This window comes from Hemitrygon akajei, chromosome 2 (assembly GCF_048418815.1).
Source record: "Hemitrygon akajei chromosome 2, sHemAka1.3, whole genome shotgun sequence".
Lineage (NCBI taxonomy): Eukaryota > Metazoa > Chordata > Chondrichthyes > Myliobatiformes > Dasyatidae > Hemitrygon > Hemitrygon akajei.
The window spans coordinates 27,315,669-27,341,306 of record NC_133125.1 but is presented as its reverse complement, the minus strand read 5'-3'; the positions used below and the strand labels follow the sequence as shown (position 1 = coordinate 27,341,306).

Genomic DNA, 25,638 nt, shown 5'->3' with positions numbered 1-25,638 from the left:
TTCAGTTCCATCAGTCTTCTCATCACCGTTTCCTTCCGAATGTCAATCTGTTTCATTTCCTCTGTTACCCTATGTCCTTGGCCCATCCATACATCTGGGAGATTGCTTGTGTCTTCCTTAGTGAAAACAGATCTAAAGTACTCATTAAATTCTTCTGCCATTTCTCTGTTTCCCATAACAATTTCACCCAATTCATTCTTCAAGGGCCCAACATTGTTCTTAACTATCTTCTTTCTCTTCGCATACCTAAAAAAGCTTTTGCTATCTTCCTTTATATTCCTGGCTAGCTTGCGTTAATACCTCATTTTTTCTCCCCGTATTGCCTTTTTAGTTAAGTTCTGTTGTTCCTTAAAAACTTCCCAATCATCTGTCCTCCCACTCACCTTAGCTCTGTCATACTTCCTTTTTTTTAATGCTATGCAATCTCTGACTTCCTTTGTCAACCACTGTGGCCCCTTTCCCCCTTTGAATCCTTCCTTCTCCGGGGGATGAACTGATTTTGCACCTTGTGCATTATTCCCAAGAATACCTGCCATTGCTGTTCCACTGTCTTTTCTGCTGGGCTATCTGTCCGTCAACTTTGGCCAGCTCTTCCCTCATGGCTCCATAGTTTCCCCTGTTCATCTGCAACACTGACACCTCTGATCTGCCCTTATCCTTCTCAAATTGCAGATAAAAGCTTATCATATTATGATCACTACCTCCTAATGGTTCATTTACTGCAAGATCGCTTATCAAATCCTGTTCATTACATAACACTAGATCCAGAATAGTCTTGTCCCTGGTCGGCTCTCGTACAAGCTGTTCCAAGAATGCATCCCGTAGGCACTCTACAAACTCCCTATCCTGTGGTCCAGCACCAACCTGTTCACCTGCATGTTGAAATCCCCCATAACTACTGCAACATTACCTTTGCCACATGCCAATGTTAACTCCCTATTCAACTTGCACCCAATATCCATGCTACTGTTTGGTGGCCTGTAGACAACACCCATTTGGGTCCTTTTGCCCTTACTGTTCCTCAGTTCTATCCACACAGACTCTACTTCTCCTGACCCAATGTCCCCCCTTGCAAAGGACTGAATCTCATTCCTCACCACAGGGCCACCCCACCCCCTCTGCCCACATTTCTGTCCCTACGATAGCACGTATACCCTTGTACATTCATTTCCGAGGTCTGATCTCCCTGCAGCCATGTCTCCGTTATCCCAACAACATCATAGTTACCCATTCGCACCTGGGCTTCAAGCTCATCTGCCTTATTTCTGACACTTCGTGCATTCAGATATAGAATTTTTAACCCATTTCTTCTCTCTCTGTTTGAATCGCTGCCTATTGTGCTTAACCCAGCTCCTCGAACTCCCATCAGGCTATACGCCCCTAGAATTTTGTTGTCCTTCCTAAATTTACTTATTCTTTCAACACATTTAACTCCATGTTCTGTCAGACCATCCCTCTGTACATGAATCCTCCTTATCACTTGTTCCACCCCACCTTCCTCTACTACACACTTAATATTCCGGAACCGTGTAGTCCCCACCTGTCCTTTATTCTTCCTCTCGCTATCCTCTCTCACATTCTGGATCCCCGCCCCCTGCAAATTTAGTTTAACCCCCCCCAAGAAGCACTAGCAAACTTCCCTGCAAGAATGTTAGTACTGCTCCAGTTCAGGTGTAAACCGTCCCTTCGGAACAGATCCCACCTTCCCTGGAACAAAGCCCAATTATCTACAAACCTGAAGCCCTCCCTCCTGCACCATCCTCTCAGCCACGTATTAATCTTTATAATCCTTCTGTTCCTTGCCTCACTCGCATGTGGCACAGGTAGCAATCCTGAGATTGTTACCCTGGAGGTCCTGCTCTTCAGCTTCACACCTAACTCCCTGAGCTCCCTACGCAGGACCCCCTCACTCATCCTACCCACGTCATTGGTCCCTACATGGACCACAACATCTAGATTCTTTCCCTCCCTTTCGAGAATAACCTGCACCCGTTCTGAGATGTCTCAGACCCCGGCACCAGGGAAGCAACATACCATCCGAGACTCCCGATCTTCCCCACAAAATCTCCTATCCATCCCCCTGACTATAGAATCCCCTATCAATACCGCTCTCTTCTCTTCCCTCCTCCCCTTCCTATTCAAGGGTCCAACCTCAGTGCCAGAGACAGGACCACTGCAGTTTGTTCCTGGTAGGTCATCCCCACCAACAGTATCCAAAACGGTATACTTATTTTTGATGGGAACGGCCACAGGGGTGCTCTTCTCTGTCTGCTCCCCCTACCTCTCTTGACTGTCACCCATTTGCCACCTCCTGTCTTTTTGGTGTGACTACCTCCCGATAACTCTTATCTATCTCTGTCTTTGCCTCCCGAATGATCCGTAGTTCATCCAGCTCCTGCTCCAATTCCCTAACTCGGTCTGATAGGAGCTGCAGCTGGATGCACCTATTGCAGGTGTGGTCATCAGGGACAACTGTGTTGACCCTGACCTCCCACATACTGCATACGGAGCACACCACTGCTCTAACTGTCTCCCCCATTACCTGATCCTAGATTAGTCAGAATAAATGAAAAACAGGCTTCTTGTCGAAGTCCTCTTGCACCGAAGTCCGCTGAGCCAAAGCCCAGCACTCTGCTCCTGCGCACTCCGCTGCCCGCTCCTGAAAGTGGGTCGCTTTTTAAAGCCCGCGCTCGCCGCTAACATCACCCCCGCTTGCGCAGCTTTACCTTCCTCCTCAGGTATTCTCCAGGTAGGTCCGAGGGTCTTGGCCTACCTACAATGGCTGATCCTCTGATCTCCAGTCGTTACAAAGGAGAGACTATCCAAAATATTTCCAAACATAGACAATTACTGCGATAGGTATCAAACTGAAGTAGTCACTTTGCCACACATGTTCTGGTCATGTCCTTCATTACAATCTTTTTGGAAATCTTTATTTTCTACAATTTCTAAAGCTCTGAAAATTAATTTACAACCCAATACATTGACTGTTCTATTTGAAATAGTTCCACACCATATTCAGGGTATTTCATCCTCAGACCAACATGTAATTGCATTTGTTACATTGTTGGCATGAAGGGCTATTTTATTAAAATGTAAAGACACCTTGTCCCTACATTAATTCAATGGTTTTCTTAAGTAATGTTAAGTCTTAGTTTGGAAAAAATCACAAGTAGAACTTTTGATCCTCGATTTGATTTTGAGAAAAGATGGAGCTCTTTTGCCAAATATTATCATTTAATTTGAATTTTTTATATGGTTTCCTTCCAATTATTTTTCATATAAACATGAATTGGCAGTTGATGATTCTTCTTTATATATATATAGATGACGGTAAGTCGTATTGCTCTGGGAGTTGATTCCTAATGGGTTTTTTTTCTTCTTTTTTTCTTTTTCTTTCTCTTGTAGTTAGTGGGGTTTCTTTTTTTTTAGTAAGTTGGGGTTCTCTTTTTTCCTTCTTTTCTTTATAAAAATATTTTTTCATTATCATATCCTTTTTTGATAATTTTTTTCAGCTTTATTAATTGTATATATATCAACTTGTTGAAGCTTTGTATCATTTTATAGCTGTAGAAGATTATGTATCAATAAAATGATTCTAAAAATGAAATAAAAACGCTTACCTCTTTGAAACTCTTCTGCCACTCATCTTTAACAGGAAGCTGTAACTGCTTCCCTACTCGAGTCCATAATTATAACAGTCAAGCCTTGATGATATACTGCATAGTTTGAAGTGTGCCTGTTAACTTCATAGAGTGTCCTTTCGGCAAGCTCGCTACAATAAATTCAGTTGTTAAGACTGTACGGATTGAGAAAACAATTGTTTCCATTTACAATATTAAAACTAATTGCGTAATACAATAAAGATTTGAAAGAAATGCAAACTGTAAATTACTTTTATTATTCATTACTACATTTTCCAAACAAACGCAAATAGAGCAGATATGTGGCATGTATGTTGATTTGTTGCAGAATGAATAGTAAGCTTGATTTGTTGTATGCCTTAGCTATGTTAGAAATAAAAAGACGAAATCCCAATTGGATTGCTATGTTTTTTCCAGAGTCAGAGCAAATTTATTCTTTGACTTCCTGTGAACAAATAAGTTACCCAAGAACAACAGTGGCCTGAGCCATTTTAACTGCACAGTAGTGCTGTGGTGAGTATAAAGCTTTACAGGACCAGCTGTAAGATCGGGGTTCAATTTCCAACACTGTAAGGAATTTGTGCATTCGTCCAGATACCAAGTGGGTTTCTACCCACATTACAAAGATGTATAAGTTAGGGTTAATAAATTGTGGGCATACTATGTTGGCGCCAGAATCATAGCTGTTTTTCATTGATGTAAATTGCATGTTTGATGTTTCGATGTGATGGTGACAAATAAAACTAATCTTTAACTTTGTATCCATCATGAATTACAATTGATAAGTGAAAATTTGCCACTTAGATATTCATGAAACTGCAGACTTAAAGTGAATGAAGAGCAAATTGCATCACTACACAGTGTGTTTAATGTTCAATTTTTTATTAATTCAATGACTGTAATCAGTTGAAAAACAAAATCATGACCATACGCAGGGGAAAAATATTTGATATTTGCCATCCTTGGTTATAACACTGTTGCACTCCTGAACTATTCACACTACATTCCATAAGCATCACGTTAGGACATTAGATTTCTTTCCAGTTTTTTTTTAATGTACAGGTTTTAAAAAGCAACTGTTCTATTTTAAAAACAGTTAAAAAGGAAAGAACAAATATCAGTTTCTGTAGTCTACCAGGTGGAAAAAGTATTCGGCATGCTGGAAATGTCCCATTCATCCAAATTCTTCTTCAGTGTCAGTCCACAAGCCAAGACCACTCATCTGATAAGTTGCTGGAGTTCGGCAAGAAGAGTTCATTCTTTGCTGGACAAGAAACATGTTGGAGCATTTAGCCACTTTGTGCATTTTGTTACAGAAGTAGGAAATAATTATTTTATAAAAAAAAGTCAAAATACTTTTTTTTAAACAAAATGCATTTTACATTAATATCCATCGGCATTTCAGAAAACTTTTAATGTTTGACAGAATATTCAATTTAATTTGGGAAATGCTGCAAATGATTGGTTATATATTTTGATCATCTAACATTTTGTTCACACCATTACATATTTTCTCCAGGGAAGCTTTGTAAGGTCCAAATGGATTGTAAAGGGCAGCCAAGAATTCACAATCTGCGAAGTGATTAAAAACATGATTGACACGTCCATGTGACTTAGCTGTTAGATGGCGGTCAATAATCTGATGAAGCATGTCTCTGCAATCATTCAGAAGTTTGGACAAAACATTACGATCAAAAGTAAAGTCAACTTGTTGGAAACTGACAACAGTCATTGCTAACTGATGAACCTTCTTTTTGAACTTTTCCATGAGTAACATCTCGTCTTCATTGAACTGGTTATTTCTGTTGAGAACCACCAATTTTATGACCACCTTGATAAGATTTTTGATGATCTTCTCTGCCTCCTTTTTGCTCTGTGTGTATTCCTTGCTTACTTTGTATAATTCATCCAAAACATCACTGCTTGTATCATCTATCAATGCTGTTGCTATTGACTTTGAAGCCATCTTGCCAAGTATTTTCTTCTGGGCTTGTACAGCCAGACTCTTAGAATTGAATACCTCCATAGCCACTGAAAAAGAAACATAGTAGATTTAACACAAAGCCAAAAACTGTAATATCAGCAATGATTCAAGACTTTTATTGTTTGAATGCATACGATCTGTTGCTAATTATCAATTATGCATCTAATACTGTATTACAGAGTAATGCTGTCATTTACTCTTAAACTTCTCCACATACAGCATTGTGAGGAACTTCAAGAATTCAATATCAATTTGGAAGTTGTGAAGTTGCACTTAATGGCCCAATGCTGCTTTCAAAGTTGCTGGAATGGAGGAGTTAGTAACTAGCAAGGGGTTGTAAAGTTGCAGCAACTTCCCCTAATTCAGTCTACATTTCACATGACCAACTTACATCAAGTTGGTCCTTAAGTATTTCAGTGGAAAGTATATCAAAGTAATGTAGATTTTAAGCAACTTTAAACACAAGAATATTTATATTATTTTATGCCCTGTTATTTTTAAAACTGTAAATACTTTTAAATATAGCAGCTTTATTTTTTCCAATGGTTTATGAATATTCTTGAATATTTTTGAACACAAGGAATTTTTAGAATCATTAAAAGTTTTGATGATTCTCGGTCACAGGGCTTGCCTGAGTTGATTGCAAGATCCTTAATACTATTAGTTGACGCTCTGCAGACTCTGTCTCTGTCCTCACTCCTCCTGCAATTTCACTTGATTGCATAACATTACTGAAGGTCCTGCTGCAAGATCCAGCCTGCTTTCCCCTGTGTTCTCTGAAGTAATCATGAACCAGAGGTCAGCTGACTATACAATCTAGGGTGCTAGTTATAAGTTAGACACACAGCCATCGCCTGCTGCACTGCACAATATTTTCAGCCATGCTGGGATAAAAATTAATAGTTACAAGTTTATAGGGAGAATGGAGTTGAAAAACAATCAGACATGATTGACTGGCATTGCAGACTTAATGGGCCGGATGACCTAATTATGCTGCAATATCTTATAGTCTTATGCTCTACTGTCATCCCATTTCCCCTGTTAGCTCTAGAAACTGTCTGGCATCTCCATGAATATATTTAATGGTGTGGCTTCAATTGCTTTCTATGGCAGATAACTTCAATGGTTCATCACTCTCTGGGTGAAATCTTTTCTCCTCATATGCCCAACATGGTTTACCCCTCATCCTTAGAACAAGGCTCCAGACCTCCAGTATTTGAAAGACTATTTGTATCTGTTCCATCCTCCTGGAAGTGATTACTTTTGAGCTAAAATATGTTTCTTAAATGTGACGCTTTCTAATTTCCTGATGACACTTCCCAGATACACTTCAGTTAAAATGGCATTGGCTTCACTTCTAGTAGTTCTGGTTGCCTTTGCTAAACTTTAGGGAAGAGTAGTTGGAAATAATGGGATCTGGTGGTCTGATTAAGCTCAATCTCACTTCCACTTAAACGGATGTATCTCCTCATCCGTTTATTCCCTTCCTTCCTCGTTTACATTTCTACCAACCTTCTGTCCAAATCCATTGTCAACTAACACACACAAAATGCTGAAGGAACTCAGCAGGTCAGGCAGCATGTATGGAGAGGAATAAACTGTCAATGCTTCAGGCCGAAACCCTTCATCTTTCCTGAAATGTTGACCATTTATTCCTCTCTGTAGATGCTGCCTGATCTACCAAGTTCCTCCAACATCTTGTGCGTGCTGGATTTCCAGTTTCTGCAAAATCTCCTGTGCCTATCCAATGTCAACTATATTATTTCCTTTTGGCTGGCCAAGCAGTAGAAGGAACAGGGACTATTTAAGAAGGCAGAGTTCAAGTAAGAGATCATGTTATTTTTTCCAGTCAGCAATGTACAAAAGGGAAGCTCACTCTTACAGGAACAAACAATTTGAGAGGGCTGTGTGGTCAAAGTGCATTGTTTATTTTTGGTGAGGAGGGCAAGCAGCCTTAGAGTAAAATAAGGTCTTTCCTCTTTTTCCAATCATATAATTACAAGAGGGGTAGTAATGGCAGTAGCCAGGGTGGTATGTCCCTCCTGTGAAGTGTGTGGGAGATCAGGAGGAAGGAAGTGAAGTGTCTACAGGAGGTACATCTGGTTGCAGCTTCTCTCAATCAGTCAAAGCTGCATTTGGATTCATTAAAGAGTACACAGGAGGCAGAAAATGTTACAGGCATGCGATTCAGGGAGGCAGTCACACCAGGTGACCACCAGGGGGAGCAGGAAGGCAGTGGCTATTTCCTTCTCCAATAGGTTTACTATCTTGGACTATTGTTGGGAGCCGATGGATCCCTGGGAGAACGCAACAGTAGCAGTAAGACTGGGAGGGCTAAAAGGAGAATGAAATAGCCAGGGCAAATAATATTAAGGAGAAACCCTAGGCATTTTATGCATATAGTAAGAGCTTGACGATTGCTAGGAAAGGGTGTACATCCACACACATAAAAAGGAAGGAACTTGTGCGTGGAGCCATTGAGATCCTAAATGAGAATTTCACATCAGTATTCAACCATGAGAAAGGATGATGTTGAGATCAGGATGGGCTATGCTGACACTCTGTCAAGATTAAAAAGGAGGTGGTGTTGGGTGTCTTATAGAACAATAAGGTGGTTAAGTCCCCAGAAAAAGGCAGGTAAGGGAAGAAATTGCTGGGGACATGACAGAGGTAGTTGTATCCTTGTTACCCATAGGCAAGGTGCCAAATGTTTGAGGCTTGTGTTGTTTACTTGTGGATACGACGAACACCAAAGGCCATAGTTTGAGGCTGGGAGGAGGGCAAATTTTAAAGGTGATTTGCAAAGCAAGTTGTTTTACACACAGAATGATCGGTGCCTGGAAGATGCAGGCAGGGCTGGTGATAGAAGCAGCTATAATAGCAATATTTAAGATGCATTTAGATAGACACATGAACAAGTAGGAAGGAGAGCAGTAAAGAGCAGATTGGATTATTGGGATCGGCATCATGGTAAAGCAGACACGGTGAGCTGAAGGGACTTTTCCTGTGTTGTACTATTGCAGTAAATTTTGTTTTGCACTATTGATACAGTTATTCACTTAATTTTAACTCTACTGATTCTGTGACCACTGTTGCTGAAGAGACTTATTCTCACATACTGATCTGTTCATTCCCTTTTCTTTTCTATAGGTGCCCAATAGTTACATTTCCCTGTCCTCCCCACCCTCTTTCCCCTATTCTTGAAGCATCGATGCAGAGAGTGGGAGGTCATGAAAAAGGAGATAGATTACAGGCAAATTTTAAGTGCAAACAGCCTGCACTTTTTCTCTGTGAAACGTCTTGGAGTATTTTGCAATTGTTAAGGATAGCTGGGCATGGAGATCACAACTTGATGCAGCAAGAGAACTACAAGAAGATGTTACTGCCACAAAAACAATGTTTTAAGACATTTTAGGAGCATGTAATATTTAATTCAAGCAATGATCTTCAACATGAAAGGACCTAATCGACACCTGCCAACAATCAATGATATTACCATTATGGAGGCCCCCGTAGTAACATGATAAGAATAATCAATGATCCTAAGCTATATCGGTGCTTGACAACTAAAGGAAGCTGTGCATCTGGCAGCAAATGTTACACCTTCTATTTCCTAAAGCTGTTCCACAGCCTAAAAATCTCAATCACGCTCTATTTGCTTGGATGAGTGCAACACTACTATGTTTAAACAGATGAACAGAACCAAATATAAAATTCTCCTCTTGGCTTCAAATTATCTGTCAACATAAACATCCAATCCCTCACCAACAGTTGCAGTGAGTAATATTTACAGGAAATATTTCAGGAATTTATTACATTCAGGAATTTGCCACTACTTTCCAACCCTCGTCGCAAGGTCAGCAGGTAAATGGCAATGCCACCAGCTAGAACTTGCTCTAGCAAGTTATATACCATCCTACAACTTCAGTGTCACTGGATCAAAATCCTGGTGGTGTCCATGTAAATCAAAAATACCATAACAGCTATAATAATAAAGAAGTGTCATGGAAAGTTAACGGTCTTGGAAACAGTATCAAGATCAGCAAAGGTGTGAAGTTTTAGAGTTCAATACTGAGAATTGAACAGTATTCAAATCTATAAATTTTCAACTAAACCTGAAAAAAAGTGGTAAAAGAAGCGAAGGAAAAACCTGTCCAACTTCATGGACACTAATCTATCAGTAGCCAAATGTATCACCTTGTGAGAATTGTGTTAAGGGTGACCAAGGTAATTGTACTATTGGAGACAAAGGTTTAACTTCACATTAAGGAGACCATCCTTCCTATGGTGTGGAATTTATTGACATTAATTCAGATCTGAATCCCTCTCCCATTTATTTTTCTGTACCATAGAATAGCACGCAAGAAGCAGTATCAAGCATACCTAAATCCAAGAAACCAACCTGGGTGACAAGATTACAAAAAAGAACAGATAGACTGAGTTAAATGAAATCACATAAAAATAGATCACTTCAAGATTCTGCTGTCCTCCCATGTCAAGAAAGATGATGGGCAATTAAGCTGTTAATGAAGGGAGGCAGCTCTTTTAGTATCCCCATTCTCAGCAATGGTGGAGTCAGCATACAAAGCGACATATAAACATCTTGGCCTGGAGTCTGAAGTGAAGGTAACCACCTTCTGTGCAGCTATCTATTTCAGCCACCTCCTGAGTTCCTATCAAAACAGCCAATTCAACTGACTGCACATGATATCAGGGAATTGCTGACGATACATTTTAGCAAAATGTGAGCAGATGGTAACTCAACTGCACCATAGAAAACTTATCCAGAGCAAATCATGCTTGCAATACTATCATCTATGTGACAATATGAAAAATTGACTAGATATGCCTTGTCCATAAAGGGCAGACAAATTCAATTTGACCTATTAGTGCTTCATCAATATACTCTCATATGATGGATCATCAACAATTCTATCAAACAACACTTTCCAGTAACTTGTTTAGTGATGCATAATTTGGGTCCCACTCAAACCCTCATCTCCACTTCTCCCTACAACAAAGAGCCACATCCCAGGCATTAAGAGGCTATATTTTGGCATTAAGACACATTTGGCTAACTAGCATGTAAATCTCATGTAAAGCTGAAATCAATCAATACTAGTCATTCAAAGCACAAAAGGAAGATGGAGAAATACCAGCTCCGCCCTTGGACTCACGGCATGAATTTGTCAGGAGTATCTGGAAGTGGGGGGTGGGGCGCCAGTGGAGGGCAGTTGGCTCATAGTATCTCTGTTCCTTGTACAAGACCTAACCAACAACTAAGCTCGCAGCTCATTGGTCTACTGCTATGCAAATGTAGTTTAAATATAACGAGGGTGTCAAAAGGTCCTTTTTGTTTGCTCTATCCAGAGTTATCATAATGTAATATACAATTAATCTCTCTCCACCTCCTCTACCTTATTTTCATTTCCCATTTTTTGGCCAACCTCCCAGCATGTTTTGCATTAGAACTGGCCCCACAGTTTGGTGCAACTCATTGAAATGTTGGAGGCCTGTGGAAACTTACTAACAGCAGATTTATAGTCATAAAGTACACATCAACCAATAACATTATTGTTATTGAATCAAGAATGGTTTTAATCTGCATTTCTATTCATTATTAATTAATTGTCCCTCATTAATCTCCCTTACCAAATGCTCTAGCTTGGATTTATCTACAGCCATTTCCAGTCTACTTTTGAGAAATCTTAGTACAGTGTAGTAAATTTGACTCCTATTTTGTATTGTTACATAATTAGAATAAATCTATCTGAATTATGATCACTACTCAGAATTATGACATTCTTTCTCAGTGATATCTCTCTGTCACAAGATCTGAAATGGCAATAATCTTTGTCAATTGCATAGTCTTTGCTTACACACCAACCAGCCAGGGAGAGGATCAAGCCCATGTTAGCAAGCAGCAAGGACTGGACAGCACTGGTGTTGGCTGAAGTGCGCAACGAATGTAACCTGTCATTTATGAACAACACCTACAAGAGAACGCTTAATTACCTCACCTTGGCACTACCTTTAGCAAACATCCCACCAGTGACATCCTGGGGCTCAGCATTGACTAAAAATATTACTGGGCGATATTGATTGTGATGATAATGAAAGTTCAGAGGCTGGATATTCTTCTGTGAATGACTCTCTCCCCAAATCCTTTCCATGAGCTACAAGCCAAGAATGGAAATCTGACTCTCTCCTCCTCTGGGTCAATACAGCCCCACATTTTTCTACACCACTCAGGATAAGGCTGCCCTCTTGCTCGGCATGTTAATCATCACCTTAAACATTCATTCCATGCACCACAATGTACTATCAGTGCAGCCTGCATCACCAGTAACATACAGCACAGCAAATTCCCTGAAAGTGGCATCACAGGTAGACATGGTGGTAAAGGTAGCCAATTGGAATACTCTACTGACCTTTATCAGTTAGAGCTCTGAGTACAGGAGTTGTCAGGTTACGTTGCACTTCTACAAGATGTTGGTGAGGCAATGTACAATTTTGATTACCATGTTATAGGAAAGACACCAATCCAGAAAGAGTTCAGAAAAGATTTAAAAGAATGTTTTCAGATATCAAGAGACTGAGTTATAGGGCATGATGGGGCAGGCTAGGATTTTAATCACTTGAGCACAGGATACTGAAGAGAGTCCTTGCAAAGACATGTATTGAATCATGAGAGCCATAGATAGAAGGGGTAAAAATATGCTGTCTTTCTCATACGGAAAGCCAATCAAAAACTAAAGGGCACAGGTTTAAGATGAGAGGGGAAATGTAAGAGGGTCTTGTGGGGCAATTTTTTCAGAAGGCGTTGTGTATATGGACTGTTTTGCCAGAGGGAGTGTTGATACAGGTACATTAACAACATTTAAAAGGCACTTGAGCAGGTGCATGGATGGGAAAGGTTTAGAGAGATATGGGCCAAACACAGGGAAGTGGGATGAGCTTAAATGGGAATTCTAGTCAGCATTGGCAAGTTGGGCCAAAAGGACCGCATCCATGCAGCATTGTTCAATGACTCTGACTCTACCTCATCAAATTTTGCTAACAGCATGTTAAAAAAATCTTTAGCACTTAGAAGCAAAATGAAACCAAGTAAAGAGGAAGATCATTTGTCATTATTTCTCTCTTCCTGCATTGTCATCACACAGAATCAGAATCCTTCAACTCCCTCGTTAGCGGAACTGTAGGAGTATTTATGTCTCAAAGGATGCAGAAGTTCACAGCAATGGCTCACTACCTTCTCAAAAGTATTTGGGGATGGTTATTTTATATACAGATAAAAACAAACTACTTATCAGAATAGCACAAATAACTTTTTACTCTCTTAAACATACTACCCAAATCTTCAGGTTTTCACACCATGGACTAATATGACTAAATTTTCACTCCTGAATATAATTGGTAATTATCACTTCAAGTCACATGCCCTATTCTTCAGCACTGACTCTAGATGCAACTCGCTCTGTCAATCATTCAGAGGAGTTTGTTCCCCTCTGTGCAGGTGATCAATCTTGTTTGCTGGACCCTTGCAAGTTACTCTCATTTACCTCAGTCATTTTGCAACGGACCTGCAACAATTGATTGATATGAACTCTTCTATTTTGATGTACCAGCTGTGTCTAAATAAGTGTGTGTAAGTACGTCCACAAATTGCTTAAGTTAGTTTTTCTCAGAATGATTGTCAGGCAAGACCTTGCAACATATCAACAGCATGAAAAATTCTTACTTCAGTGAACGCATACATCTTGACTTGAACAAGTAATAGCACAGAAGCTCAAAAGAAAGCAGATAAATAAATTGTGTCCTTGAACTAATGCTATTTGTGTCTCTGTATGAACAACTCTTTTTTTACAGCTCATTCTGTTCTGTAAATGTTATTTTATGAGAAAGGCCTCATAGTTACTTGTGCCATGGTGAAATAAGTTATTTGGTCAATTTCATGCATAAAGGCCAGTCCTGCTTATACAATACAGCCACTTGACTACTTTACTCTTGTTTTGCCTTGAATTAAATGCATTTTAGAAAATTCCTCAGTCACATAGACAGTAGCTTTCAGACAGTAAAAAGGAACTACCAAATATGTTTTTTAGACTGGCAAGGACCCTTCTCATTCTGCAACTGATAGAAACCATTGTGACTTCCTCATTCTATAGATAGGCATTCTTGTGAATACAAAAGTTTCCACTTGTTATGTAATGGGCGCATTTCCTTCATTTACCAAATGAAGTTACGTTGTGGCAGTACTGATAGAAAGAATGCTTCCACAGAATATAGGGAGGGGCAGTGAACAGAGGGTGCAAGATGATACAAAAAAAGAGAGGAAAAGAAGAGGGAAAACAACAATAAAGATAGGGAGGGGAACTTGAAAGAGATGGAGCAAAGGGTGACTGAAAGAAAAAATATCAGCCTAGCTTGTAGTTGTTGGGAAGGAATCTAATTTAAATTTAAAAAGGTTACGTACAGTACTTAATTTGTGAGAGGGGCACCAAGAATAATGAAACTATGAATGGGAGAACGTGACAGGGTAAGTGTGAGCTAGCTTGAGGACCAGAGTAGTAATGAAATAATTGTCACTTTTTAAATTCCAGATTACCACAGTGTACAAAAAGGGGGATCTTTTAATTAAAAGTAGGTTGGGTACAAGATTATTTAAAAAGAGATACAGACAAAAACACGAAGGTAAAACATGGAGAAGATGACTTTGTTATCCTTAGCCAATGACTATTATTTCAGGGGCTTAAAAAGGCAGCATTATGCTTGTTAATAAAAAAAGGTCTGTGTCACAACTGTGATTAAAACACAAGATCGAATATGAAATTGACTTTTAGCACTGCTGTTCAAATAAAAATTTGAATTCTACAATATGTCTTTTTGGAAAATGTATTTTTTGGTAAAAATTGCAAAATTCAGCCAGAAGATTATTCTTATTCATGTTGATTAAATAGTGTGGCATTGACTCATTTCCTAAAATAATGAGAAAGGAAAACAGCAAGATGAGTGGAAGGAAAAAGCTTTTGTGTGCAGTAACATCTGTAGGTTTAGCACAGCTGCCTTATGAAAATAGAAAACCTGTCCATAAAAATGATCTTGATCTATTTAAGCTTCAAAATTATTAGTAAATACTTCTACTGCAAATTTTGAACTGCAATATATTTTAACCTTTAATAATGCACAATAAACTATAGTTTGCAAAACAGCTAAAATGTAGCATTTAGGTTGATCTTGCAAAAAGGAATTATCATTTACTTTGTTTATTAACTTTACCTTTTAGCAGCCAACTGCTGAATCTTCTGTAAAACATTTTAGAAAAGGAAATAATCACAAGGCATCTGTGCTCAGCCAACAGATGTTACTGCACACAAAGCTTTTTCCTTCCAGTTTCAATAAAAGCAGAAATGTGATTTACCAAAATTCATGTGTTAATGTTTCATGGGTTAGTTAAATTTATTAAGTGAAAAACATTTGGTGGCTTAAGATCAAATTTGATGCATTATGAAGTTGAAGAAAGTACACTGTATTAAAAGTAGTAGTGCTCCCGTTGATTTTCACCATTTGTTATTTATTTACATGGTCATCCTTTATAACAGATGAGACTTAGAAGTCTGATGTTAGCACTTAATTACTGGAGTTAATAAATACAGTTTCTGTATAATTTCAACATCTCTGTTTGCTCATTTTCAGTTAATATAGTTTTATACTAGTTCAAAATTCAAAGCAAATTGATTATCAAAGTTAATATATGTCTCCATTTACTTCCTTGAGATTCCTATTCTTGTGGGCATTCATGGTAGATACAAAGAAGCACAATAGAACCAATGAAAAACCACACATGACAAAGACAGATAAACTACTAAAGTGCAAAAGACAACAAATTGTGTAAATACAAAAAAAATGAGTAAACAATAAATATCGAGAACACACTGTGGAATCTATAAGAGCGAGTCCATAGATTGTGGAATCAGTTCAATGCTGGGGTGAGTGAAATTATCACAACTGGTTCAAGAGCCTGATGGTTAAGAGGTAGTAACTTTCTGGAACATTGTGGTGTGGGACTTGAAGATCCTGTGCCTCCATCCTGATGGCAGCAACACTCAGTGCAGATATGCTCAGTGGTGGTGATGGCTTTACCAGTAATGGACCGGGTTGTATCCACCACTTTTTGGAGCTTTTACTATTCAAGGACATTGGTGTTTCTTTATCAGGCCATCATGCACCATGCATCTTCGAAGTTCATCAATGTTTTAGATGACATGTCAAATCTGTGCAAACTTCTAAGAAAGCAGAGGCACTGACATGCCTTCTTTGCAAAGGCAGTTACATGTTGGACCCAGGACAGATTGTCTGAAATGATAATGCTGAAGAACTTAAAGTTGTTGACCCTCTCCACCTCTGATTCCCTGATGAGAAATGGCTCATGGACCTCCAATTTCCTCCTCCTATAATCAAATTTTGACAGGTCGTTGTCATGGCACCATTCCACCAGATATTCAACCTCCTTCGTAAATGCTGATATGTCATCACCTTTAATTCAGCCCACCACAAATTGCATTGGAGCTGCACTTAGCCTCACAGTCATAAGTTTAAAGAGAGTAGAGCAGGGGGCTAAGTACACAGCCTCAATGTGTATCTATGCTGATGTTAATTGTGGAAAAGGTATTGTTGCCAATCTGTACTCTAAAGTCTGTAAGGAAATCGAGGATCCAGTTGTGCAAAGAGATAGGTCTTGGAACTTATTAATTGGTTATGTGGGGATGATGGTGCAGAGTTATGGTAAATGAAGAGCAACTTGATGTATGTATCTTCACCGTCCAAATGTTTTACATAGAAAACTTAGAAAACCTACAGCACAATAGAGGTCCTTCGGCCCACAAAGTGGTGCCGAACATGTCCCTACCTCAGAAATTACTAGGCTTACCTACAGCCCTCTATTTTTCTAAGCTCCATTTACCTATCCAAAAGTCTCTTAAAAGACCCTATCGTATCCGCCTCCACCACCATTGCTGGCAGCCCATTCCACGCACTCACCACTCCCTGAGTAAAAAACCTATCCCTGACATCTCCTCTGTACCTACTCCCCAGCACCTTAAACCTGTGTCCACTTGTGGCAACCATTTCAGCCCTGGGAAAAAGCCTCTGACTATACACACAATCAATGCCTCTCATCATCTTATACACCTATCAGGTCACCTCTCATCCTCTGTCACGCCAAGGAGAAAAGACCAAGTTCACTCAACCTATTCTCATAAGGCATGCTCCCCAGTCCAGGTAACATCCTTGTAAATCTCATCTTTAGGATTGAGTGAAGAGTAAATGAAATGGCATCTGTTGTTGACATGTTGTAACATTAGGCAAATTGGAGCATATCCAAGACACTCCTCAGGCAAGAGTTGATGTGCTTCATCACAAACCTCTCAAAGCTCTTCATTATGGACATTCATCAGTGTTTTAAATACTGTATCACAATGCCTCTGGGTCCAAGGTTACTGAAGATCTTGAAAGATGCCAGAGCTGGTGATGGTTGATTTTAACCTCAGTGAATATGAATGCTCATACAAAAAGTAACTTAGTCACTAGTTACACACACTCTATCTCTCTCTCATGCACAAGCAATTACTAGAGATGTGTCAACAATTGGCCTTGGGTGCACCTGTATCGTACTAACTAATTGCTTCCAATGATCTCTTATGGACATAGGCTGCATGATTCCACTACAAAGAAGCCATGTTACCTCCAATAAATTTTTTGCAAGATTCTCAGGGACAGTGCTGTGATGCTTTGTGGCTATCGAGCAGACAGCTGTGTTTTACAATCTAACTGTAACCTTGGCAGGGTTAACAGTCATGCAAACTGGCCAAGAAAAGGCCTATATATCAATATTTGTTAGATACCACAAGAGTCCAGTTGTAGATCTGCTCACCTGTTTTTAAATTTATTGTGGAAACTTACCACAGATTTGAAAACAGTGAGTGATTCTTTCACTTTGTCTCTGGATCTCCAGCTCTCTCTCAGCATTTTTGCTTCCAAATATTTGTTGTTGCTCCATTCTGCAGCTCTTTGATTGAAAGCTGATTAGTAGGTCATGCCATGTCCTGAACCTTTTGGTTTGAATACTGCCTGTTATTTCAAGGTTATTGCTGCTTCAAGAATTGCAGAAGGGTATTGTAAATATCCAGTATCATGTCTTTTTCCCCCAAACATTGAAATTAGGTTTGTAACTGAATCCAGTAAATTGAGAAAGTAGCAACTTCCTCAGAGACAGAGCTCCAAGTCCTGTTGAAACTAAGAGACCACCAAGAGAGTGACTTGATCAAATGAAATGATGACAATGCACAGCTGCTACACAATTGTACCAGATTGTCTTTCTGATCTTATTGAATAGGCCTGTTATTTTGTATTGCTTTGTTAACCATCCGTTAATGTACTTGACTGCGAGCATTTTCCAATGGGACATTTGATGAGCACCAATAAAGTTTGCAAATGGCATTAGCTGTTCATTATACGGACATTTGAGCTCAGGCTAATTCAGGATGCAGCAAGCACATGGCTTGAAATGGGAAAGCGCTGTGTACAATGAAAAATAACACTCACATTTTGGAAAGGTTAAACCACAATGGAAAATGGATGCATTCAATTAACTCTTGTTTTGAGAATCTACTTTCTTATTTTAGAGATAAAGTGCAGAACAGGACCTTCCAGCTCAATGAGTCTCACCACCCCGCAAGCCACCTATTTAACCCCAGCCTAATCAGAGGATAATTTTCAATGACCAATTTGCCTATATAACCAGTACATCTTTGAACTGTGGGATGAAACTGGAGCACCTGCAGGAAAACCACGTGGTCACAGGGAAAATGTACAAACTCCTGACAGACGGTGCAGGAATTGTACTCCGAATTCCGATGCCCCACGCTGTAATGGCGTCGCGCTAACGTGGCGCCCACAACTTGTGTGTTGTTTGGCTGCCACTGTGAAAGTGAACTGGTGGTCTAGGCCAAGAGAAAAAATCTGTGACCACAATAACTTAATGGAATCGATCATGACCGTCACATGGCCGCAGTGCAAGAGGAAGAGTGCCAGAATGGATGCTATAGGATTTATGAGAAGTTTTCAAAGATCAGAAGCTGATGCACATCTTGCATTCAGACTTTTCAGCCTCATCTTATTTCTCCATCTCCTCCTGGTGTTAGTTGTCACCCTAGTGCACATACTCAGCGATTCAGGATTCCATCCGATTCCTAAATGGACATTGAACCCTTGGACACTGCCTCACTTTTAAAAAAATATACAATATTTCTGTTTTTTGCATGATTTTAAATCTATTCAATCTACATATACTGTATAAAGTATACCGATTAAGATTTATTTATTATTATTATTTTACTTTTTTCCTTCTATATTATGTATTGCATTGAACTGCTGCTACTAAGCTAACAAATTTCATGTCACATGCCGGTGATAATAAACCTCATTCTGCTTCTGAGGGTTTCTGGTTGGTCCTCCATTTATTCTAGCTCAGCAGACAATGGCTGAGGTTATCCACTGACAACATGAGACTTTGGCTGGTGAATTCTGCTGAGCATCATAAAAATGGTACAGACAACGAATCTAATTGTCACGATCAATACTGCTGCCTTCAATAAACTCCCGATAGGGCTGCGACTGTTGTTATAGCTCTGCTCGGCTGGGGTGTATGTCATCCTAAGCTGAATGGAGTGGTCAGCCATTTGTGCGAGTGGCAGTCCTCATCCTCGAGAATTCTTCATTCGAGGCAGTGTGACTGCTGAAAGGTGAGATGCAATAGTGACTAAAACAGAATAAGTTATAGGAGCTGCAAACACTAACTGTAACACAGAGAATGCGCACTTCTTCAGTAAATGGGATTGTGAATGAGAGCTCTGGTAGCTAGAGCACAGTCGATGGATACTGTATCTGTAATTGGAGATGGCCAATCACTTCCAATGAGCCAATACTGAAATAGATCAAACACTGTCATATGGACTAGACAACATCAATGAATTTCCAAATCCACTGGTATGTGGCTTACATCAGTTACTGTGGCTGAGAACGATCTTGAAATTGACATTAAGGGGAAGCTTTAGCAATGGCAACAACATAGGGGTGCAGATAAGAGATTTACTCCTCGCAATCACTGGGTGGACAAAGTGTTTGGTGAAAAGCCCTACTACGACTCCTACAACATTGGTGCCTGGGAGCAGTCTGTAGGGGACCCATGTCATCTACTAACCGAGGTGACAGGTCTAGACAAATCCCAATCTGCCCACGACATTGTAGCTCAATATGCAAGGCTTAATATTCACTCTGGGCAACAACCAGAATAAGGTGTCAGCTTGCGAAGTGTTGCCCAGCAGTCTGGCTATGGGTACTAGTTGGTTCTGATTGACAGAAAGGTTGTTGTTTCTGATCAACCTGGGTTCAGCTCCCTATGAACAAATAGTAACTATTGTTTTAGAAAACAGACCATACAACACATGGGAACAGGCCCTTTGGCTCATGATGTTGTGCTGCACTAATTAAATTAGTAATCAAATGCCAACTAAATTAATCCCTTTTGCTAAGACAAGATCTACAAGCATGTGAAGAGCAAGAGGATAAGATGTAACAGAATAGGACCAATCAAGTGTGACAGTGGAAAAGTGTGTCTGGAACCAGAGGAGATAGCAGAGGTACTCCATCAATACTTTGCTTCAGTATTCACTACAGGAAAGGATCTTGGCAATTGTAGGGATGATTTACAATGGACTGAAAAGCTTGAGCATATAGACATCAAGAAAGAGGATGTGCTGGAGCTTTTGGAAAGCATCAAGTTGGATAAGTCACCAGGATTGGACGAGATGTACCCCAGGCTACTGTGGGAGGTGACAGAGGAGACTGCGGAGCCTCTGGCAATGATCTTTGCATCTTCGATGGGGACAGGAGAAGTTCTGGAAGATTGGAGGGTTGCAGATGTTGTTCTCTTATTCAAGAAAGGGAGTAGAGATACCTCAGGAAATTATAGACCAGTGAGTCTTACTTCAGTGGTTGGTAAGTTGATGGAAAAGATCCTGAGAGGCAGGATTTATGAACATTTGGAAAGGCATAATGTGATTAGGAATAGTCAGCATGGCTTTGTCAAAGGCAGGTCATGCCTTATGAGCCTGATGTCAGGGTTAAGTTTTTATGAGGATGTGACTAAACACATTGATGAAGGTAGAGCAGTAAACGTAGTGTATATGGATTTCAGCAAGGCATTTGATAAGGTACCCCATGCAAGGCTTATTGAGAAAGTAAGGAGGCATGGGATCCAAGGGGACGTTACTTTGTGAATCCAGAACTGGCTTGCCCACAGAAGGCAAAGAGCAGTTGTAGACGGGTCATTATTCTGCATGGAGGTCAGTGACCAATGGTGTACCTCAGGGATTTGTTCTGGGACCCCCTTCTCTTCATGATTTTTATAAATGACCTGGAGGAGGAAGTGGACGGATGGGTTAGTAAGTTTGCTGATGACACAACGGTTGGAGGTGTTGTGAATAGTGTGGAGGGTTTTCAAAGGTTACAACAGGACATTGATAGGATGCAAAACTGGGCCGAGAAGTGGGCTGAGCAGTATGGAGGATCAGAGAGATCTTGGGGTCCGAGTCCATAGGACACTCAAAATAGCTGCGCAGATTGACTCTGTGGTTAAGAAGGCATATGGTGCATTGGCCTTCATCAACTGTGGCATTGAGTTTAAGAGCTGAGAGGTAATGTTACAGCTATATAGGACATTGGTCAGACCCCACTTAGAATACTGTGCTCAGTTCTGGTCACCTCATTACAGGAAGGATGTGGAAACTATAGAAAGGGTGCAGAAGAGATTTACGAGGACGTTGTCTCGATTGGGGAGTATGCCCAATGAGAATAGGCTGAGTGAACTCGGCCTTTTCTCCTTGGAGTGATGGAGGATGAGAAATGACCTGATACAGGTGTATAAGGCATCGATCATGTGGATAGTCAGAAGCTTTTTCCCAGGGCTAAAATGGCTAACATGAGAGGGCACAGTTTTAAGGTGCTTGGAAGTAGGTACAGAGGAGATGTCAGGGGTAAGTTTTTTTTTTAAATAAACACAGGGAGTGGGTGAGTGAGTGGAATGGGCTGCCAGCGGTGCTGCTGGAGGCGGATACGATAGAGTCTTTTAAGAGATTCCTGGATAGGTACATGGAGCTTAGAAAAATAGAGGACTATGGATAACCCTAGGTAATTTCTAAAGTAAGTAAATGTTCGGCACAGCATTGTGGGCCAAAGGCCTTGTATTGTGCTGTCGGTTTTCTAAGTTTCTATCTGTATCCTTTCATTACCTGCACATTCAAGTGCCTATTTAAGAGCCCCTTGAATACCTCTATTATATTTAACAGGCCAATGTGCTTGAAATTCTTGCTGATGATGAATTATGACCACTGCACCTCTGCTATTATCCCTTGGAGAAGTCTTATACTGGAAAAGCAGCACTAAATAGTAAGTAAATCTCACTCCAAAATGATAGAAACTAGCTAACCTGCCTAGAAATGTGAATAAAATTGTTTCATACCACACTCAAAGATACAAAGATTTAAAGCAAATTTATTGAAAAGAATGTATCAATTATAGGGAGCCACAAAGCAAGAAACTCCAATGATGTAATTTTTAAAAAGACCAAAAATCACTGCACAGAGAAAGTGAGGGGAAAAATAAAACACATCACGCGAACAATAGAAGCAAGCCAACTGCATCCGAACCAGACTGAGTCCAGATCTGCTCCTGAAGCTGCTGGAGTAGGCCGAGGCCTAGCCTCGGTCCCCAGTTTTTACACCAGCAGTGCAGAAACACACAGCATCTGGCTCAGTTCACAGCCTCAGCACTGCAGAGAAAGGAATGAACATTCACAGCGCAGCGAGCAAAATCAACCTGACCCTCACCTCTGTATTAGGCACTCGGGCTTCCAATTTAACTGTGCTGGTGTTTAAATTGTCTAAGCACCAGGTGGTGCCACGCTCTAGGACCTAGATCCTGGTGCCCTGTTACGTCTGGGCTGCCCTGCCCAATGCTATTCTTGATCTCACCAACTTGGCTCAGGTCCTCTCCAAATCGCCCTCTCCAAATCGCTCACTCCATCTCCAGTAGTGATACAAACTCCATCTGCAAACCAGATGGTTCGCAATGCCCCAGCATGGTTCATCCCCCGAACCAGCCTCGCTTCTGCCTACTTCCTCACCATCTGTGGTGATAGTTCACCCCAAATTGCTTCGTGAAAGATGTATAAGTAATGCTTTTAGTCAATTCTCTTGCCTTATGATTTACCAGTCAGCTGTCACACATCTCCGGTAGCGTCATCTTAAACCAGAACTTCTGTTCATTAATTCAATATTTCAATTTTATAATAACATTTTTACCAGTGTTATGGAAACAAATCTTAAGAGTGTAGACTAGTGGTCGCAAACCCGTCAATTGTAATCAACTGGTCGATCCTTGAGACTTTCCCAGTAGATCCCAAAAAAAAAAGAAAAATAAATACACAAATACTGTTGAGAGATTGTTTCCGAGTTACGGGGTTCTAGTTCCATTCTTTCTGCCCAGTGCTCATGCATGTAGCTCCCTCGCACTACACAGTGTACTTCAGTGGTCTCCAACTACCGGGCCGCGAGAAAACAATATGAGTCAGCTGCACCTTTCCTCATTCCCTGTCACACCCACTGTTGAACTTGAATATATGCGAGGTCATCAGTTGCCTAAACACAGTGATACCCTCGCACCAGGGATCGCTTGTTGGCCTCGGGAAGAGCCATTGCTACTGGCCCAGAGCGCGGACAGATGGGTGCCACCTCTAAACCTGTTTAGCACACCGAATGTTTGTGGGGAACCTGGTGCTAGAATATTCACAGACGAGCTAATTTGGGCTCAGGGTTCCGTAAGTTTCAGAGCAGTTACTGCACTGCGATCTACTGAAACAAACTTCTGTCGGCCGATAGATCCTATTGGGGGAAGGGGGGGGGGTGCGGGAGTGCAGCGGTCACACTCTCTCCAGACTGCGACCGCCACAGCCCTGGCACGGGGACCTCCAGTCCTGACCTTGTCCTCTCACCCCACCCACAACTAGCCACACCTGGCCAAGGTGTCTGGCGGCGGGCGGGAGGCTGCAGTTCCGTCTGGGAGGCTGTCTAATGAGGCAATGAAGCCCTCAAAAGTGCTCCAGTACCTTGAGTCCAAGCACCCTGCAATTAAAGACAAACCTGTTGAGTTTTCTGAGTGGAAAAAAACGTGAGCAAGTGTGACAGATTCTAAGTGCCGAGAGCCGCGAAAACTAAATTGTGAAATAGACTGGACATAAGGAACCTGCTTCGAGTATCGCTGTATTCTGGTCGCGAGTAACACCACCCCCCACCCCCCGTCGGCCAGTCTGCAAGAATATTGTCAATATTAAACCGATCTGCGGTGCAAAAAAGGGTGGGGACCCCTGGAGTTCATATATTATTTCTACTTCCGGGTTGCGGGGTTTTACTTCTGGTCTTTTCTGCCCTGGTGCGCATGCGGTCTGCGGTCGATCTTGCCTTTCACTAGGGCCAAGGTAGGGGATCTTGGGCTTAAAAAGGTTGGTGACCACTAGAGTAGACAACGTGTTTAGCAAGAGAGCTCCCTTAGTCCCCATTATTAATTTGTTCCCTCACTTTCTAAAGATGTTGAGAATAATTTTTATTACTCTTCCATTTTATAATATTTAACAATTCGTATTTTTTCTCTCTCATTTTCCCCACTCATTTTCTAAGTCATTGTCTGCTACTTCTTAAATTTTCCTAGAACTCAGGGCTAACACCACTCATTGGTCAAGAAAGCAAAGCAGCATCTCCACTTCCTGAGGTGAGCAAAGCCCATCACCACTCCCCCCCCCCCCCCCCCCCCCACCAACCAATCTAACTAATTTTTACAGCAGCACCATCGAGAGTGCCCCGACTAGCTGCATCACCGTCTGGTACGGGAATTGCAAGGCATCTGACCACACATCCCTACAAAGGATTATGAGGACAGCTGAGAGGATCATCAGGGTCTCTCTTCTGCCTATCAGAGATATTTGTCAATATCTTTGTAAGAGTGCAGGACCCTCAGTATTGTTAGTGATCACATCCATCCATCTCACAACCGCTTTGACCCCTATCATTAGGCAAGAGGTACTGTAGCATTAAGACACGATTGTGAGGATGGGAAACAGCTTCTTCCCTCAGACCATAAGACTATTGAACTCCCTGCCACACCCAGGTCTCATCACGTATGATGCACCAGTAGCAGTATGCTATTTACTCTTTAACATGTGTTATAAATGCACCTTTTTACTTGTTAATTTATTTGTGGTAATATTACTTTATGTGATTTGTGTGTGTATTGTATGTACTGTGGTGTGCACTTTGGTCCAAAAGAACGTTGTTTCGTTTAACAATAAACTAAACTTGAACTCATTGTGTTTCACAATGTTATAAGCCTTTTCTTTGAGTTAGGCTTTCATGGACCACTTTTCTGGTAAAATCTCTATTTCTCAATGGAATGTATATTTAATATGAAACATAAACTGAGAATTATGACATGTTTAACTCAGAATTCCTATTCCACTTTCATTGGTTCATTCTCAAATCCTTGTAATCACTTTCATTTAAGATTAAGATTTCTGTTTTAGACTTCTCTTTTCCTTTCGTTCATTGCAAGTCACAAGTTTTACTTTAAACTGGGTACAAACAGAAAGTGATGACAAGTTATGTAAAAAAGTTTCTTCATGTTGGAATCTGCTTGATAGATAACCCTGTTTTGTTTTTCTCCAGCTACTCAGATGTATTGTCAATTGCAATTTGGTTTTGACATCTTATTCCATATCCGTTCTACTGCGGAAATGACTGATTTCCAGCTCTGGTAAAGGAAATATTCAGGCTACTTTCCACTGCAATTTACAGCTCACCAGGGAGGATATGTAGAATGTCATCTCCACATGATTCTCCATAA

The 25,638-nt window shown here is 40.6% G+C and overlaps 1 protein-coding gene across 7 annotated transcripts in view; it reads right to left on the bottom strand.

Moving 5' to 3' along the window:
• Nucleotides 1–4,509: 4,509 nt before the first annotated feature.
• LOC140740164 (tumor necrosis factor alpha-induced protein 8) overlaps nt 4,510–25,638 on the bottom strand; it is an 83,998-nt gene continuing 62,869 nt past the window's right edge. For all 7 annotated transcript variants that reach the window (XM_073069157.1, XM_073069186.1, XM_073069167.1 and 4 more), the window contains one exon: nt 4,510–5,675. In XM_073069157.1, the coding sequence (XP_072925258.1) occupies nt 5,110–5,675 (566 nt within the window). In that variant the 3' untranslated portion in view covers nt 4,510–5,109. The remainder of the gene's footprint in view (nt 5,676–25,638) is intronic.